Source organism: Rhinoderma darwinii, chromosome 4, assembly GCF_050947455.1.
Source record: "Rhinoderma darwinii isolate aRhiDar2 chromosome 4, aRhiDar2.hap1, whole genome shotgun sequence".
In the NCBI taxonomy this organism is placed as follows: domain Eukaryota; kingdom Metazoa; phylum Chordata; class Amphibia; order Anura; family Rhinodermatidae; genus Rhinoderma; species Rhinoderma darwinii.
This window is the reverse complement of record NC_134690.1, coordinates 56,257,086-56,278,255: the sequence shown is the minus strand read 5'-3', so window position 1 is coordinate 56,278,255 and position 21,170 is coordinate 56,257,086. Positions and strand designations below refer to the sequence as shown.

General features: G+C 42.3%; 1 protein-coding gene across 3 annotated transcripts in view; it reads right to left on the bottom strand.

The window, feature by feature from the left end:
* Nucleotides 1-11,431: 11,431 nt before the first annotated feature.
* Nucleotides 11,432-21,170, bottom strand: part of KIDINS220 (kinase D interacting substrate 220) — a 205,558-nt gene continuing 195,819 nt past the window's right edge. For all 3 annotated transcript variants that reach the window (XM_075861128.1, XM_075861131.1, XM_075861129.1), the window contains 5 exons: nt 20,506-20,643; nt 19,722-19,820; nt 18,397-18,630; nt 14,894-16,118; nt 11,432-14,763 (listed from right to left, as the gene is read on the bottom strand). In XM_075861128.1, the coding sequence (XP_075717243.1) occupies nt 14,726-14,763; nt 14,894-16,118; nt 18,397-18,630; nt 19,722-19,820; nt 20,506-20,643 (1,734 nt within the window). In that variant the 3' untranslated portion in view covers nt 11,432-14,725. The remainder of the gene's footprint in view (nt 14,764-14,893; nt 16,119-18,396; nt 18,631-19,721; nt 19,821-20,505; nt 20,644-21,170) is intronic.

Here is a 21,170-nt window from a genome sequence, read left to right as displayed (position 1 = left end):
AGCGAAATTGCTTTTCTTGGCCAATAGGGCAGCGTGTCCGCTATAAAACAAAGCTGACACCTGAAGTGTATGGAGCGAGCTCAGCGCGTGAGTAATGCCGTGTCCCTTGACTGCAGAGTATAAGACGCAGGGACTTTTTAGCAAGATTTATTCTTGCTAAAAACCGCGTCTTATAGTCCGATACGGTAGTTCTTTTTTTAAAAGTAGTAAAACATAAAATAAAACATATAAATTTGGTATCGCCGTAATCGTATCAACCTCTAGAATAAGGTGAATATGTAGTTTTTACCGCCTGATGGACGCCGTAAAAACAAAACCCCAAACAAACATGGCGTAATCGCCGTTTTTTACCCATTTCACCCCACAACATTTTTTCCCAACTTCCCAGTACATTATGCGGTACAATAAATGGTGCCATGAAAAACTACAACTTGTCCCGCAAAAAATAAGCCCTCATATTGCTATATAGACGGAAAAATAAAATAATTATAGCTTTTGGAAGGTGGGGAGGAAAAAACAAAAGTGAAAATCCCAAAAAATGGCTGAGGAGGGAAGGGGTTAAAGAAACTTTGAAGATTTTTTTCGTCACACAATCTCATGGCATAGAGCAGCTCATTTCAAGTTCAGGCACAAATTGGATTGAGGTCTCGCCGTTGTCCTACTTGCATGGTCCCTCTATATTTCACTGCTCTACAAGCCTACCTACTGACCTATATACTATCCCCTGTCACACAACTTTTCTACACTCTGTGGTGGCAGATATACGGACTGACTGATCGGCTCATGCAGTGTTATCTTTACAAGTGGCTAAAAAAATCTACACTTTATACCGTTTGTGCCACTTACCTCAAGACCACAGTCCCGTCCTTTATGGTTAGTAAATAAAAGTTGTTACAAATATTAAAACGTAAAAGGAATTATCGAAGATTTAAAAAAATAAAATTCCTTCTAAAAACAGTGGCAATCTTGTTCATGACCGGTGTCTGGTAGTGTAGAACAGCCCCATTCACTTGAGTTGCAATACCAGACACAATCTATGGCCTTATTGACACGAACGTGTATTACGTCCGTGATACGCGCATGAAAATCACGCGCGTCGCATTGACCTATGTTAGTCAATGGGGCCGTTCAGACAGTCCGTGATTTTTACGCAGCGTGAGTCCGCCGCGTAAAACTCATGACATGTCCTATATTTGGCCATTTTTCGAACATCACGCACCCATTGAAGCCAATAGGTGCGGGAAAATCGCGCACAGCACATGGAAGCACTTCCGTGTGACGCGCGTGATTCGCGTAACAGTAGATAAAGAAATGAAGGCAAAAATAAAAGCACTTGCTTCATTTCTTTTTCTAAACGTCAAAACCGAGTGTTATAAGCATGGAATATGCGTGAAAATCACGCAGCACCTACTGATGACACACGGAACTGCAACGCACAAAAAAATGCAGCGTTTTTTGCACGCGCAAAACGCACACGTTCGTGTGAATAAGGCCTAAGGCTGGCCATACACTTTAGATCATTCGGCCAACAGCTATTCACTATTCATACCGACCCCCATACACACGCACGCTCGGCTCAGCATGTGTTTTCCATCGAGAGGAGAACGTCACGGTCACATTTCTCTGGCAGCGGCTTATCTCCCTACCAAAAAATGATCAGGAATGTTGAAGTTCAACAGCCCAATCCTTCTCTGGCTCGACCTCTGCCGTTGGGACGCCACCATACACATTAGATGGTCAGCCGGTTCTGCCAACATACATCTAATGTGTATGGCCACCTTAAGAACAGGAGTGACAGCAGCCATTTTTTTTCTAATTCCTACAACCCCTTTGACCGGGAAATATTCAAATGACCTCTAAATATTCCTGTATCCATCCCCTGACTGACACTTTTCATGATTTCCCCTCCCCCACAGTTGTTTTGAGTGTTCTTCGGTCTCCATAGTGTTGTCATTTGTACTACAATCAATTAAACATTTTCACTGCATGTCGGTTATCCCCATTTGACCATTTACGTGACACTCAAAACCAATTACCGGATCCATTAATGATTTAGGACTTAATTAAAATCCCCTGTGAAGATTTTCTTTTAGAAAGAAAAAAAACCTCATCCATGGACCCATAATTTAAATCTGATATCCACAATTCTACGTATACAAATTGTAACGCTACATACCGGCATGTGATCCTCCGACACATACTGTACATTATATACAACACTGACTTCCTTTAATGTGTGCAGCTTTGCCTCTCCTGTCCATCAAAGCATGAAACCCAGAGAAATAGGATGAAGGTCAGCCATTTAATTACTGCAGTGACCTAGACAAGTGCGACGTTGGGTAGAGAGATGGTGGAGGCATTGTGATGTGGACTAATGTAAGCAATACATCACACATCAAACAATAATAACCGAGAAGAGGAAGCAGTGTAATGGAAAATGACCCGGGGCTGCTAATAAATAAACTAAAATGTGATCACAGTGTACAGCGGCGGAGAATCAGAGAGTGTGACATGAGAAATGAACTTAATTATTTTCAGAGAGAAGCCCTATCATCATTTGATACACAATTTGGCAGCTTATACTGCAGGAAAAACATTACGCGACTTGTAGAGCGTTATCAGTGACACCGGGAGGACGGTGAATTTATTCTAGTGACATTTTCCCTTTTTGCTGGATACGTAAGTAATGCTTCTCTGGTCCTATCAGTAGTAATATGGGTAAGAGACAACTGGAAATTGTGAGTTACCATCCAAATGTACGACTTGGAGCTACTCAGAAATAAAAAGGATAGTGATGACAGGACACAATGGTATAAGGCCTACTGGCCTAAAGAGAGACGAATGGTAAATCCAGGAATAATCATTATTCTTTGTGTTATGGTAAAAATTGCTGCATTGACACAACTCTCACAATTTCTGTATGAGACAAAGTCATGCACGACTTGTGATGATTGCAATAATTCTAGGCCCACAGTTAAACATTGTGGTCACACACACCTTGCAGTAATGCTGCAAATTTACTGCGACTCACGGTCTACCAAAAGTTGCCGTGAAGCCCTAGCCATAAAGAGGACCTGTAGCCACACTGACAGGTCTGTTTTTAGTAAATACTGTACTTCCCAATGAGCATCTTTTCTTAAAAACTCTGTTATTCCTCCTGGAAATATATGAATAAATTGACAAAATTGGCGTGCCATTCCCCTTGTCAATGGAGTGTGTCCCTACACACTAATGCTGTTCAATAACTGCTGACCGCATCATACTATGTAGGAGCAAGTCCTATTGACAAGGAGAATTAGTAACACTCGGTTGTCTGTGTATTCATACAATTCCAGGAATAAGGGTATCTTCACACGCAGTGTCTTCAGACGTAATTCGGGCGTTTTACGCCTCGAGTTACGTTTGAAGAAACGGCTCCATTACGCCTACAAACATCTGCCCTTTGCTTTCATTGGGTTTTACGGTGTTCTGTTCCCACGAGCCTTCATTTTACGCGTCGCTGTCAAAATACGGCGCGTAAAAAGACACCCGCGAAAAAGAAGTGCATGTCACTTCTTGGGACGTTTTTGGAGCCGTTTTTCATGGACTCCATTGAAAAACAACTCCAATAACGTCCGTAAAATAAGCCGCGAAAAACGGCGTATTGGTTACTGCGTGTGAACATACCCTTACAGAGGTACACAACAATGTTTGGACAGTGTCAGACTATGTAGGGAGACACCCCTTTGAATTTTGCATTTGACAAATAGTGTAACCATTCCCCTTGTCAAAGAAAAGATTCTCCAGAATTGTACAATTGTAATTTATCTGACACATATACACCGTGTTCCAAATTATTATGCACATTGGATTTAAGTGTCATAAACATTTAATTATTAGTTTTTCAATGAAACTCATGGATGGTATTGTGTCTAAGGGCTCTTTGGATCATTGTAATCAATCTCAGACATCTGTGATAATTAGTTTGCCAGGTGTGCCCAATCAAAGGAAAACTACTTAAGAAGGACGTTCCACGTTATTAAGCAGGCCACAGGTTTCAAGCAATATGGGAAAGAAAAAGGATCTCTCTGCTGCCGAAAAGTGGGAAATAGTGCAATACCTTGGACAAGGTATGAAAACATTGGATATTTAGGCGTGATCATCGTACTGTGAAAAGATTTGTGGCTGATTCAGAGCACACACGGGTTCGTTCAGATAAAGGCATAATGAGGAAGGTTTCTGCCAGACAAATTAATAGGATTAGGAGAGCAGCTGCTAAAATGCCATTGCAAAGCAGCAAACCGGTATTTGAAGCCGCTGGTGCCTCTGGAGTCCTGCGAACCTCAAGGTGTAGGATCCTCCAGAAGTTTGCAAGTGTGCATAATGCTATTATTCGGCCACCCCTAAACAATGCTAACAAGCAGAAACCGTTGCAGTGGGCTCAGAAACACATGAAGACTAATTTTCAAACCGTGTTGTTTACTGATGGGTGCCGTGCAACCCTGGATGGTCCAGATGGATGGAGTAGTGGATGGTTGGTGAATGGCCACCATGTCCCAACAAGGCTGCGACGTCAGCAAGGAGGTGGCGGAGTCATGTTTTGGGCTGGAATCATGGGGAGAGAGTTGGTAGGGCCCTTTAGGGTCCCTGACTGTGTGAAAACGACCTCTGCAAAGTACATAGAGTTTATGACTGACCACTTTCTTCCGTGGTACAAAAAGAAGAACCGTGCCTTCCGTAGCAAAATTATCTTCATGCATGACAATGCACCATCTCATGCTGCAAAGAATACCTCTGTGTCATTGGCTGCTATGGGCATAAAAGGAGAGAAACTCATGGTGTGGCCCCCATGTTCTCCTGACCTCAACCCTATTGAGAACCTTTGGAGCATCCTCAATCAAGATATCTATTAGGGTCTGAGACAGTTCACATCATAACAGAAGCTCTGGGAGGCTATTCTGACATCCTGCAAAGATATTCAAGCAGAAACTGTCCAAATACTCACAAATTCAATGGATGCAAGAATTGTGAAGGTGATATCAAAGAGGGGGTCCTATGTTAACATGTAACTTGGCCTGTTAAGTTTTTTTTATTGAAAGAGCTTTTGATTTCTGTAAATATGACCTCCTGATGCTGCAAATTCAACAAATTACCATGTTAGTTCTCTTTACAACCTTTAAAATGTTTTGATCTCTGTTGTGCATAATAATTTGAAACAGTGCATTTTGAGTTTTTTACTTCTGAAAAAAAATCTGTTATCATTAGGAGATTTGTTCAATAAAATTTGCATTATACTCCAACGGTTGATGGCTTGAAGATTATACTGACTGTCATTTGCATCGACTATTTAGGAAAATCAGCAAAAAATAACATTTGCATAATAATTTGGAACGCGGTGTAAACTAGTCCTTCTCAATGAATTAGAATATCATCAAAAAGTTCATTTATTTCAGTAATTCAATTAAAAAAGTGAACCTCATATTAAATAGATCACTCTGTGTGTAATGAATCTATTTCCAGCATTTTTTTATTTTAACGTTGATGATTATGGTAACAGTTAATGGAAACCCAAAACTTCGAGTCTCAGAATATCTGAATATTCTATAAGCCCAATTTAAAAAATGTTTTTATTTTTATTTTATTTTTTAAATCAAATACTTATTGGTCATTTTCAACAAATACAGTAACATACACAAAAGTAACCAACCCAAAGTCCCCACCCTCTCCACTCAACGAAGCAGCCAGAAATAACAAGAAGGAAAGGACCATTACATGGACACAGGAAGTACTCGCCGCGCAGGGCATATTATATATATATATATATATATATATATATATACATACATATACACACACACACACACACACACACACACACATATATACACAGTTACAGTATGTATCACAAAACCATTAGCTCCCCATTTGTCCAAGGGCAACTTAGCATATACCAGCATAGAGACATAGCTTGCCCCAGAGATTCCTCCAAACAGCCATCTACCTTATTACCCATGAACACATTTACATCAGACCTCCATTATCCCACTCCCTATACACTAGGAACCCTAAATACCTAACTCCCCCCTCCCCAATATCCCTGCGCAATGAGACACAAGCTAGACTATGTGTCCAGCCAAGGTGCCAATAGTTTGGTAAATTTAGCAGACGCTGCACGTTTAAGAAAAATAGCCTTTTCATTGATAAGCAACAGGTTCACCTTTGTTATAAACTCTTGCTCGGTCGGAGAAGAGGGCTGTATCCAATGCTGCGCAATTAACTGCCGAGCCACATACAGCAGTCTCCCCACAGCCACCTTCCCGTTAGAGTCCAGAGGCAGATCATCTACAAAACCCAACAAACAGACCTTATGGTCTCTGTACACAGACATAGAAAGCACCCTCCCCACAATTGTCAGGAGACGGGTCCAGAACATATCTAGTTGCGGGCAATCCCACAGCATATGGAGGAGATCAGCAGGCTCCAGACCACATCTCGGGCACGTAGCATCAGGACAAACCCCAATACGATGCAGCACCACAGGCGTTTTATAGACACAATGCAATATATAAAATTGAGAGTCTACCACCCTCGCTCAGAGAAATACTGGGGAAAGCCGCCATTATAGTAGACCACTGGTCATCATCAATCCCATGTATATCCCTTTCCCATTTACGCATAGAAACTAAAGGATATCTATCTAAGAATTTAGACAAAAGCAGCTGAGACACCCATGATATAACTCCTTTTGTATTACCAGAAGGACCAAGGATTTGAATAATAGTGTCCTGTGGTATAACCACCGGAGACTGGGAGAATTGTGTCCGAAATGCATGCCTTAATTGTAGATACCTGTAGAACCTACTATGGGGGATATGCAGTTCATCCTGAAACTGCATAAAGGATTTAAAGTCAGGCCCACTAACCAATTGGGAAACCCTCCTAAGTCCCACAGCTTTCCAGTATTCCAAACGATCTAGTGCGAGAAATTCTGGGAGCGAACCATTCCCCAATAAGGGAGTATATTCCATGTGACCCTGCACCCCTCTGAATTGTTTAGCTTTTCCCCATATTTTGTGAACAAAGTCTAGCGTTGGAAACACAGCTCGTCTACCCGAGAGACGACCACCCTCAACAGCCTCTAACAACACATCACATTTCAAATGGTATTGCAGTATCGATGCAGAAGCCTCCTCTCCTACATGTGTATCCCATCCCTTGAGATGTTGACACTGCGCAACCAGAAAATATGTCCAGGGGTTAGGGAGGGCAAGCCCCCCTGAATCCTTGGGCCTCTGCAATATTTCCAACCTCAATCTAGGGTGACCATATAAGAGCAAGAAAAAGAGCATTTATCCTATGAAACCTATTGAGCGGGAGCCACACCGGTGCATTGTGCAATATATAGAGCAACCGCGGCATCAGTATCATTTTTATAAGGTTCACCCGACCCACGACAGAAAGAGACAGCTTGCACCATGCACCAATCTTGCGTTTATACTTCTGTATTAAAGGAGTCAGGTTAAGATCTTCAAAATCAGACAGTCGCCCAGTTACCTCAATACCCAAGTAGCGTATCTGCTCAACACATTGGACCATGCTCCCCGTTCCCACCAAAGACGCAGGTAAGGGATCGAGCGGGAGCAATGCTGACTTTTGCCAGTGAGACCAGAGAGGCGTCCAAACTCATCAACCAGAGCCATAGCCGCCATCAGGGAGGGTCCTGTATCCCCGCAAAAATAGCAACGCATCATATGCAAACAAAGCAATTTTGCTTTCATAGCCACTGTACTGAAACCCTTTAATCATGTAGGAAAGTCTAACCGCAGCGGCCAGGGGTTCAATAGCGATGGCAAACAGGAGGGGCGAGAGCGGACACCCCTGTCGCGTACCCCTATAAAGTTGAAACCTCCGATAGGCTCCCATTTGCTCTAATTTTAGCCTTGGGACTTGAATATAACACTTTGACCCAGGAGATGAAAACCGGACCTATCCCCATACTAGCAAGTGTGTGCCACAAATATGGCCATTCAACACTGTCGAATGCCTTAGCAGCATCCAGCGAAAGGATGGCAGCCTTCGAATATTTACAGACGTTGCTTTCCCAGGCATAAATCCGGTTTGATCAGGGTGTATAATAGAAGTAATAACCTTATTTAACCTATTGGCTAGAGCTTTCACAAGGATTTTAACATCGGTAGACAGTAGGGAGATAGGGCGATGTGACTCAGGGAGCGATGGGACTTTACCTTCCTTTGGTAACACTACAATAATGGCCTCCTGCATAGATGCCGGGAGAAATCCCAGTGCTAAAGATTCTTGGAGCACCTCTAGAAGTCGGGGTGACATTACCTCCTGATACCGTTTACACACCTCTGTGGGCAAGCCGTCCACTCCCGGGGCTTTTTCATTAGCCATGCCTCGCAGAGCCTCCTGCAATTCTTCAAGACTAGGAGGGGCATCCAATTGGACCCTAGCCTCCTCAGTTAACTTAGGCAGTCGAGCAGCATCCAGGAAACTCATGATGTCTGAACTAGTAGGAGTAACCTTGGAGGAATACAGAGAAGCATAGGACTACAATATTTCCAAAATACCCGGGACATCAGAAAGCAAGTTACCCGAACCGTCTTTCAAAGCACAAATATGTGCCGAGCCTCACTGAGCCCTAGAGATCATAGATAACATGTGTCCAACCTGCTCCCCTCCGCATAGAATCTGTTTGGCAAACTGTCTCTTTCTATCAGCCACCTCCAGGAGGTGAGTCTTCAAACAAGACTGGGCTTGTTTCAAGCATTTGCTAGTATCTGCTAAAAATGATTTTTAATACCGAAATGTTGTCCTACTGAAAAGTATGTCCAGTATCTGCACTCAATACTTGGTCGGGGCTCCTTTTGCGTGAATTACTGTATCAATGCGGCGTGGCATGGAGGCGATCAGCCTGTGGCACTGCTGTGGTGTAATCAATGGGGAGTGGCATGGAGGCGATCAGCCTGTGGCACTGCTGAGGTGTTATGGAAGCCCAGGTTGCTTTGATAGCGGCCTTCAGCTCGTCTGCATTGTTGGGTCTGGTGTTTCATCTTCATATTGACAATACCCTATAGATTCTCTATGGGGTTTAGGTCAAGCGAGTTTGCTGGCCAATCAAGTGCAATGATACTGTGGGTATTAAACCAGGTATTGGTACTTTTGGCAGTGTGGGCAGGTGCCAAGTCCTGATGGAAAATCAGCATCTCCATAAAGCTCGTCAGCAGAGGGAAGCGTGAAGTGCTCGAAAGTTTCCTGGTAGACGCTGCGTTGACTCTGGACTTGATATAACACCGTGGACTTGGGATTATTTAATATTCTAATTTTCGGAGACACTACATTTTGGGTTTACACGGTTAGCCATAATGATCACTCAGTGTGTAATGAATCTATATAATATATGAGTTTCACTTTTTGAATTCAATTACTGAAATAAATGAACTTTTTGATGATATTCTAATTCATTGTGAAGGACTAGTGTGTATATAGATATATGAATAAATAAATAAGTGTTCTTGAAGGGGGTTGGATTTAAAAAATCTATCGTATTATGCATTATCGTTATCTAAAACTACTAATTCAGAGGTGTTCACTTACCACTTTTTGGAAACCACAATATTGGCTAGCTGCTGATCAGGAAACTCAATCATGGAAGCCCAGAAGAACGTTGTTCAGATTTATCCCCCTACCACTCGCTATCCATTATTATCCTGACTTCACTTACAAAACCAACCCTGGCTGTAATCACAAGACCTTGCAGTGTTCTGAGTGCCCAGACCTAGTGATGCCAATGAATCGTTCCATAACGTAGTACTATCCAGACACTAGGGTCACAATTTACCTACACAGTGTCGCCACCTTGCAGATATTCCACCCTACAGTACCATACAACAGTGTAGACCCAATGGCAGTGTCCACAAGTACCAGTGTGTCCACCCAAAGAATTACCTCTTAAATTGTACCAGTCGTGTACCGTAAAATAATCAGTTTCTTCTACAGCAGTGCCCCATACTCATGCCGCTGCTTTCATTTGCCAAAGGGCCTCTTAAAAATTATGTAATATCGGATTGTTGCCTTAACTTTTCCTTTGCACCAGTTTGATACTTTTCCCCCCATTGTCCTGTACGTCTCTCTATTCTATGTTACTTACATTACAGCAGCCAAATCAAAATCCATTTTAATATAGTGATCTCTTCCGGTCAGATCTTCTACAGTCCACGATCAGCCCTTGCGAATCTTCGCTGGCAGAAACGATGTGTGACATTCTGGGTCAGTATCACAAATCCAGCACGGACTCACTTTGTTTATCATCGAGTTGGAAGTTGGGAGCCCCAGAAAAGATCCCCCCCAAGCCATACTGTGATAACCCATGTACTAATCTGATGTCAATTAGAAATATAATGTTTCCCAATGTGATGCACTACCTTCAGATCTGAAGAAGATTTTCACGGATTCTGTGCATAGTTAATTGTTAGACTGTGTACAGTACATGACCGGACACAAATCAATCTATCTACTTGTAGAACTTAATCTTCCCAGGACCTACATTTAGTCTAAGTCTGGGGCTAGGCCTAGTCTTTTGTTTTGTAGTGAGTGATAAATCGCTGTCCATAGGCTAGGGCTATTAATCTCACTACTATCTTGGTGATAAATCGCTGGACATCGGAATGCATTGAGAAGTTTGAAAATCTCTTCAAAATTGCTTCCGACAAGTGTGTAGCTGTATCGTTCTGTCTCTGTCGATTCTGTCAGCTCAGTTGAACGGACGGCTCGGCTGAGAATGGGTCCTGTGTGTGTCTGACCCACAGGATCCAGCTAATTACGATCACATGTAAGTTCATAACTTATCAATCAGATCTAAGGCCCCAAGCACACAACCTTAGATGTCGTAATTGCGGACCGTAATTACGGGTCTGCAATTACGGACCCATTCATTTCTATTGACCACGGACACCTTCCCGTATATTTGCGGGAAGGTGTCTGGGCGGTAGAAAGCCTGCGCAAAAGATAGAACATGTCCTATCTTTTGCTTTTTATGGACTGTGCTCCCATACTTTATATTAGAAAAACATGGGTCGCTGCCCGTGGCCGCCCGTAATCACGGACCATGATTACGGGAACGGCCGTGTGCATGAGGCCTAAGTTATGAACTTAGATGTGATCGTCATTAGTTGGATCCTGTGTGTTAGAGACCGCAGAACCTGCATTCAACCGAGCCATCAGTCCCGCTGAACTGACGGAATCGGCTGAGACAGAACGATTACAGCTTCTATGTATACAGGATACATAGAAGCTAAATCGTAATAGGTAAAAACATTTTTAACAAAAAGTGATTTTGCTTAAACACACAAAATATATTAATTTAATGGAAAAAAAACGTTAACAAAAGTGTACATAGCCTTTAAAGTCCCCAATAAAGACATAAGACCGCTTCAATCAGTACGTCAGACTTTTTATTTCAAGTTTTTACAAACCACTTACAGTACATCACTTTGATAGAGAATTGATAATACAGTCATGCAAGCTCCATAGACGGACAGCGGCCTGATAGGCAATGATGCAGTATGACAGAGGGAGCATGGTACCACCCAGTGTCCCATCTCTCTCTAGCACTTAAAAGGGATTGTCCACGATTCTAAGCTTTTATGTTGAACACCTCCACAATATGATACGCCATCCTATCTATATTAATATTATGTCCATAGGTCACATGACATAGTGCTGTGATTCATGTCCAACGGCTCCATTACTGTATGCATAAAGCACTAGAATCATTGCATAAAGTGGTGACTTGATGAGGCAAATTTTAAACCAACATATTGGTAAGTCCTTTTTTATGTCTATCATATTAGCACAACAACTTTCAATCCCCAAACAACCCTTTAAGTGGAGAAGGAGCTGGCCCAGGAGTAACTGCAAATAGAATTTAGGAAGAGCTGCCAAAAGGGACTTACAACTGTTAAAATCCGGTTTTAACTTTCCATGAGTATGTTTGGTGTCACGTATTAGGAGTTAAGAGAACTCTCCTTCGGCAGCGCGCTTCATACACTACTTGATGACCACATGTCTGGTAGATTATTCATGGTGGACTACAAGGTGTTGTATAAACCCTCACAGATACGGCATCTCAGGAGCATAGTACATCAAGATGACATCATCACAAACAATGACCAATAGTAATGTCAAACATCAAAGCTACACAACGGACATGAACATCCAAAATGTTTTGCTGCATGCAACTGGGGGAATCATGGCAGAAGGTGGCCCTTTCAGAGAAAAACCGGACGGACGGTCTGTATTCTTCTCTACAAAACTAAAGACTAAAGGTTTCCATTGATGGTAGTCAACAAACCAAGGTTCAGCACATCCGCTATCCCGTATTTCCTCAAAAATGGGAGGCATCCTAGTATACAGCAGAAGTCAACAATCCCTAAAAAAAACGTTTCTCATCTCATTTGTACTAGGATCCACTCCCATTATTGAGGAAAAGTAAGACGTAGGGAGAGTAAAACTCCTCCATGTCGTCTGAGGTCCACATATGAGCTACTTCCCCCAAGATCGGTCACACAGGGTATCTGATGACATCCGGGAAGAACCGGTGATTATTTAACATCTATGGGCACCTTAAGACAGCTGTTGGTTTAATCTTCTGTCAGGATGTCCGATATAGTTCTCTACAGACTTCTATTTAATGTAGAGAACATCCAAAGCAGAACACATTCAGCTAAGACAACCCAACAAGCAGATACCACAGACTAGAGGAATAAAGCCCTAGACAGAGACAACACATCTAGGGCATGGAGTCCTACAGGAGTCACTATATATCGTACGAGGGAATCACGAACACTTTACTGGTGTATACAGTCACTATTATTATGACACACAGACTCATTTTTATACATCTACACATGACGAACAGCTGGAATAACCCCCCACAATTGACCCTGGAAAATATTTAGAGGAAAACAAAACAAAGACCCCAAGAGTAACCACAACACATATAGAATTAGTGAGAACGGCAAAATGAAGGCGGTGGAAGATTTAGGAGGCCTTGTAAAACTCTTCACACCCTGGTACATTTCCCCTTGTCCCCCACCCAAGGCTTAATTGTTAATATTTCCAATAGTTAATTTTAAAACTTGGCTTACACAATGTATTGATTGGGGAGGAGTATTCCTATGCTCTAGGACAGTGATCCCAAACCTGTGGCTCTCCAGCAGTCTCTCAGCATGCTGGGAGTTGTAGTCCCGCTACAGCTGAAGAGTTACAGGGTGTAATCCACAGACCTAAAGATACGGGAGCCACTGAACAACTGAAATACAGCTACAGCCATGGCGTGACCCACTCATTGGTTCAAATAGTCTCGGCCCTATTACTATGGGACAATATCATGCAATATCCCACAACCGACTGATCACATTGGACTGTATTCTGCAATGATTTGGCTATTGGTTTCAAGTGGATGCAGTGCTACTAGATAGTATAAGGGCCCAGCCCTAGGGAAGTCAATCCCGTAAGCCATGGCATTTTATATTGTTGATAGTTCTCAGTTTATGTTTTCTGATCAGAATTAAAAGTATAAAATGACATTTGTCATAGATTTATGTATTTATTGTTCAATGGTGCACGGAGGCACGCGGAGTCCCTGCGGCTCCTTACTAGGAAGTCGTAGGCACTCCGGGTGCTGTTGTATGTTGAAATGCTTCTAGGGGATAATACCTCCATAATGCGGCACCTGAGCATGCATCATTTTCTATTCACTAAATACAACTAGATGGTTGAACAGAGCTGTAATACAGTAGTGTGAAAGAGCCCTAACATGGCATTTACCCCGTTTTCTAACATGGCATTTACCCCGTTTTCTCTCGGTTCAGTTTGATCAGCTCTATTTCAGGTACCTGGCTGTAGAGAAGTTTACAAGGAACTGAAATCAAATACAACAAATGGAGCAACTACCTTATACACACTAAGTACAGACGGCATCTAATAATTGCTATTTTGTGTCTTTTATGTGGAGATGATGAAACAAATAAAAAACAGAATATATAAAAGCACAAAAATTCTTGCAGTCTGAAAGGGACACCATCAAGAAGATAAAAAGTTTATTTTGCAAGATTGGCATCCATTGTTCCTATATCGATTGTATTGACGGTTATGCCCCCGTTTACAGGAACACGCATCACTCTTAAATCATATAAAGAATTGCAGCATTTAGTCCCTGTTAAATAATTAAGTGGGATAAAATGTCTGTGGCACGAATGTTCAGTTAATAGTGCAGAGATATAATGCTCTATATGTCAGTGCCCCACTGCTACCTCTTATGTGATTCCCTAAGGCTTCAGGAATCCTAATAACTAAGAATTGTTTGCGTCTCAATGACCATGTCCAGTTCTACAGACACAAATTATGACAAGTGCCAAGTTCTTATTTATTATCCCGATGAGACATTAATTGATCAATTCCCCCAACCAACAGAATATAATGAGCAAACTGATGTCCTGCGGGCAGAACACTAATATGGTGAATTAATTCTCCTAATCTGGTGGGTGGATTTATATTGCCCCCAAGACCAACATTAAAAGTTAATGAAAAAAATAAACGTATAGAATGATAGTGTCCCTTTAAAGGAAACCGAGATCAGAAACCAGATCTTCTCTTCTCACAAGAAAAACAGCGGCGGTGGGACTACAGCCGATGACGATGGCATTCAGTGCTCTTTACTATGTTACTTGCTGGTTTTTGCACTTAAATATTTTCCAGGTCATTTTAAGAAAGCAATGTTAAGGACCACAATCTGTTGGAGGCTTTTAGGGGCGAATGATGAAAAATGCTGAAAAGGATGGAATGAGCACATGAACAGGCTGAACAGATGGAGACTGAGTTTAAAGGATACTCTCTCGCTCTTCTGCAAAGCCAGCGGTGTCAGAGGCGATAACTGTGTGCAGCTCTGACGCGTTTTTAGCCAGCCGGCTGTACCCTGAACGTTGACTTCTCTTGTGGGTCATGCGCTTCAAGTTTTCATTATGTACTGGGCTGGAACCAGGAACCACAATAATTGGAGATTCTTCTTTTGCTTCTGCGGTTTCATCGAAGTTTTGGTTTCCGGTGTTATTGTTGAGGGTCACTGTACTGGGAGTGCGATTGAGGTTGAAGCCTTTCTGGCAAGTTGGCCAGTTCTCCTCAGGACTGCTGGCTATGAGACTACTCTCCGATGGGCTTTTCTTGTCTTCAGAGCAGATTGACATGCGTGCTATGGAGGGATCCTGAAGGCCACTCAGACTGTTGGGTATTCCTCGTTTACTTCGCAAGTGATCATCCTCAAGCTCTATGAGGTTGGCTTTTTCCAGTTGGGAGTCATCTGTGCCCTCGTTGAGTGAATGATTTGGTGAACTTTCATTGGACCGGACGCCAGAGTCGGAAGAATCTTTCTTGTCGAGGATAGCATCAGATAGATATTCCTTGGTCTTGATGAATGTTCTCACAGGTTCTGCCGCATGATCAGTTACTTTGTCTGAATCTGGCTTTTTGTCCTTGCCATCTTTAAGAAGAGGAGTGTTATCTGATTCCTCTGGCCCTGACTCGTCTTCATCACTTGGGAGCTTCTGATAGCACATTCCACTTCCTTTAAGCTTTAGATCTGCTGCTTGGAAGATGCCGGACCTCTCTGCATTCTTCTTACCCGGGAGGAGCTTGGAACCAGACTGATCAGACTTCTCATCTTCTTCAGTGATTGGGTCCAAAGGAGAAGCATCTGACGTAGACACTGTTGATGATGTATAGTCAGTAACGTCATTTCTCTTCAACAAGAAAGGCTTCCTTCCGTCTTCTTGCTTTTGTTCTGTGTCTTTCGATTTGTCTTGCTCTAAGGAAGAGTGCAAGGAGCTGACGGATGTACTCTGCCCAATGTAGTACGCACTGGAGCTCATTGGAGAAGACCTGCCACTTAATGTAGTCGATCCCCCTCCTCCTCCTCCTCCTTCAATTTGAGCCATCTGAGCAATGTATTCTCTGTATGCATCTCTGTATTCTGCCTGCACTTTATCAGTCAGCCTCAAGATATCATTGCTGGACTCTTGGGAATTAAGACTGGATAAACTTGGGGTCCTGTGTGGTTTTCCCTGAAATACAAATGTATAGCACAAACATTAATGTAAAGCCATTTTCTTAATTGTATAATCATGTGTATAGGAAGGATTCTCATGAATGACATCTACCATGATCTGAAATGACATCTACCATGTACAAAAGACCTTGTGACACCTTTGTTTTAACCGAATAATCTCATTATTTTAAGGGTTTTTCTCACCAGGAATTCTGAAACTCGTCGTGATCAGCTGTTATTGTCAAGAGGAGATACGGCCAGCAGTATTACATGGTGGCCATTCAAATAAATTGCCTTCCATGTAATTCAAGGACAAACCGGGTCCACCAGAGCGGGAGGCACTAATACTTTGTGGCTCTCCGCTCTGGTTCAGAGAGGGGGCACATCCCTAGCAGAGAACCCCTTTATGACATCCATATGTCCTAATATGGTTTATGGAATTGGGTTGTCACGATGAGGCAACCCCCTTTAATATCACATAAGGCCGCATGCACACGTCTGTATTCTGGTCAGTATTTGGAAGCCAAAACCAGGAGTGGAACATAAACAGAGAAAACCTATAATGGAAAGGTTTGCATCTCTTCCGTGTTTTTAACCTACTCCTGGTTTTGGCTTCCAAATACTGAAGCAAAATACTGACCAGAATACGGACATGTGCATGAGGCCTAAAACAGTATATTTTTCCTTTAAATTATTATGAATGGAATATTGTCTTTCTTGAATGGAAAAATGTAATAAACCACAATTTTCCCTGGATATGTGGAAAGCTGCGATTTCTTTTGGACTTCTTACATGTGATTCCTGACCAGGATTTTGTTGTTTTTTTTTAATTAAAATTTTTCCACCCAAAAAGATTTCCATTTGTTTTTCAATGGAATTGTACAGATTATGGGTCACATTAAAAAGGTGGAAAAAGTTCTGAAATTATTCATCTTGTACTGACTTTGTAACATGACAAAAACTAGCATTTTAACAGGGGTTTTTAAAACCACTGTATGCCCATCAAGGTAAGTCAAGGGATGGGAGAAAGGGAAACTTTAGAACTTTGTGTTACCTGTATTGATCCAAAGGAAGGTAAAAATTATTCCTGCTGTGACAGCTCCTGCGGTAGACTACCCCACAGATTCACAGTAAAGAAGGCTTGTCACCTCTAGAGATTGAAGCTTTATTTCTCCAGACGGAGCGAGTGCCCCCTTGTCTTTTGAGGGGATTTTACATGGAACAGGATTTCACCATACAGTTTTTGTACAGGACATTTATATATTTATACAAGTTACCCCCCCCCCTCCTTCCTTGGGCCCCATGCACACGGCCGTGCCCGTAATCACGGAACACGATTGCGGGCACGGCCGCCCGCCCGCATTTTCAGGCCATGCTCCCATACATTTTTATGGGAGCATGGCCTGTAAAATACAAAAGAACGGAGATGTTCCATAATTTTCGGAAAATTTCTACGGCACGGACACCCATCGTGCGATACGGAAAGGTGTCAGCGGCCAATAGAACTGAATGGGTCCGTAATTGCGGACCGTATTACAGACAATTTTTACGGTGGTGTGCATGGGGCCTTAGTCTTCTCTTTTTAAGACTAATCCTTCCACATAAAGAAGAGGATTCCCCATGTCGCTTATTAGCTTCGTTGCTCTTCTTTGTATTTTTTCCAACTCCAGGGCATCCTTTGTATGAACTGGAGCCCAGAACTGAACTGCATATTCTAGATGAGGCCTCACTAATGCTTTGTAAAGCGGTAATATTATATCCCTGTCCTGCGAGTCTTTTAATACACGACAATATCTTGCTGGCCTTAGAAGCAGCTGATTGACATTGCATGCTGTTAGTTTATGCTCTACAAATACATCCAGATTCTTCTCTGCAAGTGACTCTCCCAGTTTAGCGCCCTCTAGGACATATGGTGTATTTGCCAAGTGGAAGCTCAAACCCTCAAGTCGGCTTGTAATTTCTGAATATCTTTCATAGACTATTGCGTCCTCCAGAGCGAGAGACTATTTGTAGTCGCTCTCCACTCTTGTTAACAGATGAGTCCTGAATGGGGTCTCCCTCTAACTCAGAATTCCCTAATAGCGTATTATAAAAATAGATTTTCAAATCAGACAAGTAAGAATTCATAATAAGGTTCATGTAGTGAAACTACAACTGCAGATATCAGCTGCCATTTTGCAGGTGAAGGTTACACAATGAAAACCTTTGGCTGGTTACTGTAGTCAATGGTACGATTTCTTTCTTTGCACCAGTTATATCACATAACCCTGTTGGTATGTTCGGCACATATGTACCTGCCAAGCCGTGGTGGGGTTCCGTGGAGCCTCTTCAAAACCAAGTGTGTTAAGTTCTTCAAAACTGAAGGTAAAATCATAGCTCTGGCCGGCCAGGTCAGTGGGAGGCACGTCTGGATTTGGCACTGTACGCCGGCCAATGTCACTGTGCCCCCCTACATTTCTGACCGGCTCAGGCATTCGGGCTTCATCAGGATGTATCGGCTGCATTTCAGAGCTTCTCATATCTTGAACCTTTTACAGGAGGAGGAAAGAATCGATATGATTATTATACACAGAGTAAACCCGCTTCCAACCCAAATCTTTACAATTATGTGAATTGCGCTCCTGCCTCTCTTGCTCCAAAAACAAAACCTCGACAAAGGGAGGAAAGTGAAACAGAAGAGACTTGTTTCTAACTGTAATCTGCGTGTTATGATTCCATCTGTTTATGGAGAGAGCTCGACAAAAGGCTCCAGGATGAAATTTTCAAGAGAACAATTAAGCCTGAATCATTTTCTTACAGACGTTTGCAATGTCTTAAATACTTAATCTCTTTAAAGCGAGCACTGAAGTCAATCTGTTTAGGAGCTGATTAAATTACTTTAGTCACATGCTTAATAATAGCATTATTACAATTCTGACGTTCAGAGACCCCCTGCCCTTGCCAATTAAACATGCAACGAAAAACTTTTATATGGTTAGCTATAGTCCTATAAAGGTTATAATTCATTGGGACATTTAAAGGGGTTGTATGAAATTAGAAAAATAGGTCTGCTTATTTCCTCCCTAGAAACAGCGCCACTCTTGCTCATAGGCTGCGTCGGGTATTACAACTCAGCTCCCTTCAAGTGAATGGGGCTGAATTGCAATATATGAGATACAAGAGTGGCAGTGTTTTTTTGGGGAAAAAACCCCCCACATCAGACCCATTTTTTATAATGTCTTACAACTTCTTTAACAACTGTGACCTACAAGCCAGGTCCTACGGAATCATACATTTATGCAATCACCATCCACATTTACATATGATATTATTCAATCCGTAGTGCCAAATTCAAGCAGTACCCAACCTCTCCCTGAAAGAGAGGCACTTATTATGGCCTCCCATTGAAGTCCGTAAAATACAACATGATCAGCACCTACTCCTGCAGTACAACTCCACGTGAAAAGGTGCTACAAGTATTCGGATACTTAGCCCAAGCGCAACAACCGAGTAATTTGACCAACAATGTATTGCAGGGGTTTAGTCTGCGGCTCCACTTGATGCTCATTCTATGTGTATTTTACAAATGAGACGCACCAGTCAGTGACAAACATAGTATAAATGCGATGGTTGTCCTTACCGAGCTCTTGAATAGATGCCAGTCACCAAAGTTCATGTTCATCTCCTTCTTCAGCTCATCCATACTGCACTGAGTAAGGACACGTCCATTGATGTTTGCCTGGGTGAGTTAAAGGGCAATTGAGAAATCTGGATAGTGTACCAACCAGAGCGAATATGCTTACATAGCACCTGTAGGATACCCCCAACTTCCCAGCTGGTCAATGACCATCATTGGAATCCATGATTCAGACAGGAGCTCCTGTGGGTCCGACTCTGGTCACCCCTGGCAAACAGTTGATTTTTCTGGGAAAAGCAACGAACGGCCAAGCAATTCCCCTGCAGTGGTCAGGGGAAATGTAGTATTACATAGCGGCCATTCAAATTAATTGCCGTCTATGTAATACTTGGACGGCTTAGGGTCCATCATAACTTATGGAGGAGTTTCCCGAGCAGGGGACCCCCTCTATGATGTCCATATCCTCTAATCGGGCATATGGATAGGGGTTGCCCTCATGAGAGAAGCCCTTTAATACAGCTACGTTACAATGCGTCTGGTCAGAAAGCACATTTCCTTAGCAAGAGTGAGCACGGTGAATTAAACCCAAACCATAACAAGCATATTTTATGCCTGTATCTTTTTTGATTTTGGGGGGAAAATTTTTTTGTTCCTGCTGTAACTCCATTCAATATTTAGTTTAACGAATATAGACCTAAAAAAACTTGTGAAAATTATACTATTAAGTCTATTAGCAGGAATAAACGCCATTAATACATTCCCTAAATGGTTTATAGACTTTGAATACCTTGCGAATGGTTGCGGTGTACGGAGCCAACATGCTCTGGTCAATGCCTTCAATCTGTTTGAGTTTTTCACACACAGCATCTACGTTCAAGGATCCCAGGGCAGAATTGTGTGGTCCAACAACACTGCTGCCTGCAACCTGCATGAGGACAAGATGGTTTAAAACACTGAAACACCACAACATAATAAACCCTGCAGACGTGCCTGCTCTGCGGACACAAAATATGGCGCTCTATGTGCTGTACTTGAGAGCTCAGCCAAAGCCCGATGTCAGATGGCTGTAATACAGCCGCCTTTTGATGTCCATATTACGCAACGAACACCAGGACCTCTCCAGTTCTACTGAACCAAACTTAGGGTTCTATGGAGGTCGGAGTCCGGTTAAGTAGAACCATGGTTGGTCCAGGTCTTGTGGCTGTAAACTTCATAAGAGTGTATTCTACATTTGTGGACAGATAATAACTGAACATATCACAGAAATGATTCACAACATACTGAGTGTTTCACTGGATGAATACCAATGGGAATTTTTTGGTTAGGCTCTAACCAAAAAAATTCCCATTGGTATTCATCCAGTGAAACACATATATTACTCAAGGGAAAAACCACGTATATTTACTATTGCACAGTGAATAACAACATACTGAGTGGGTCAGACATTAGTTG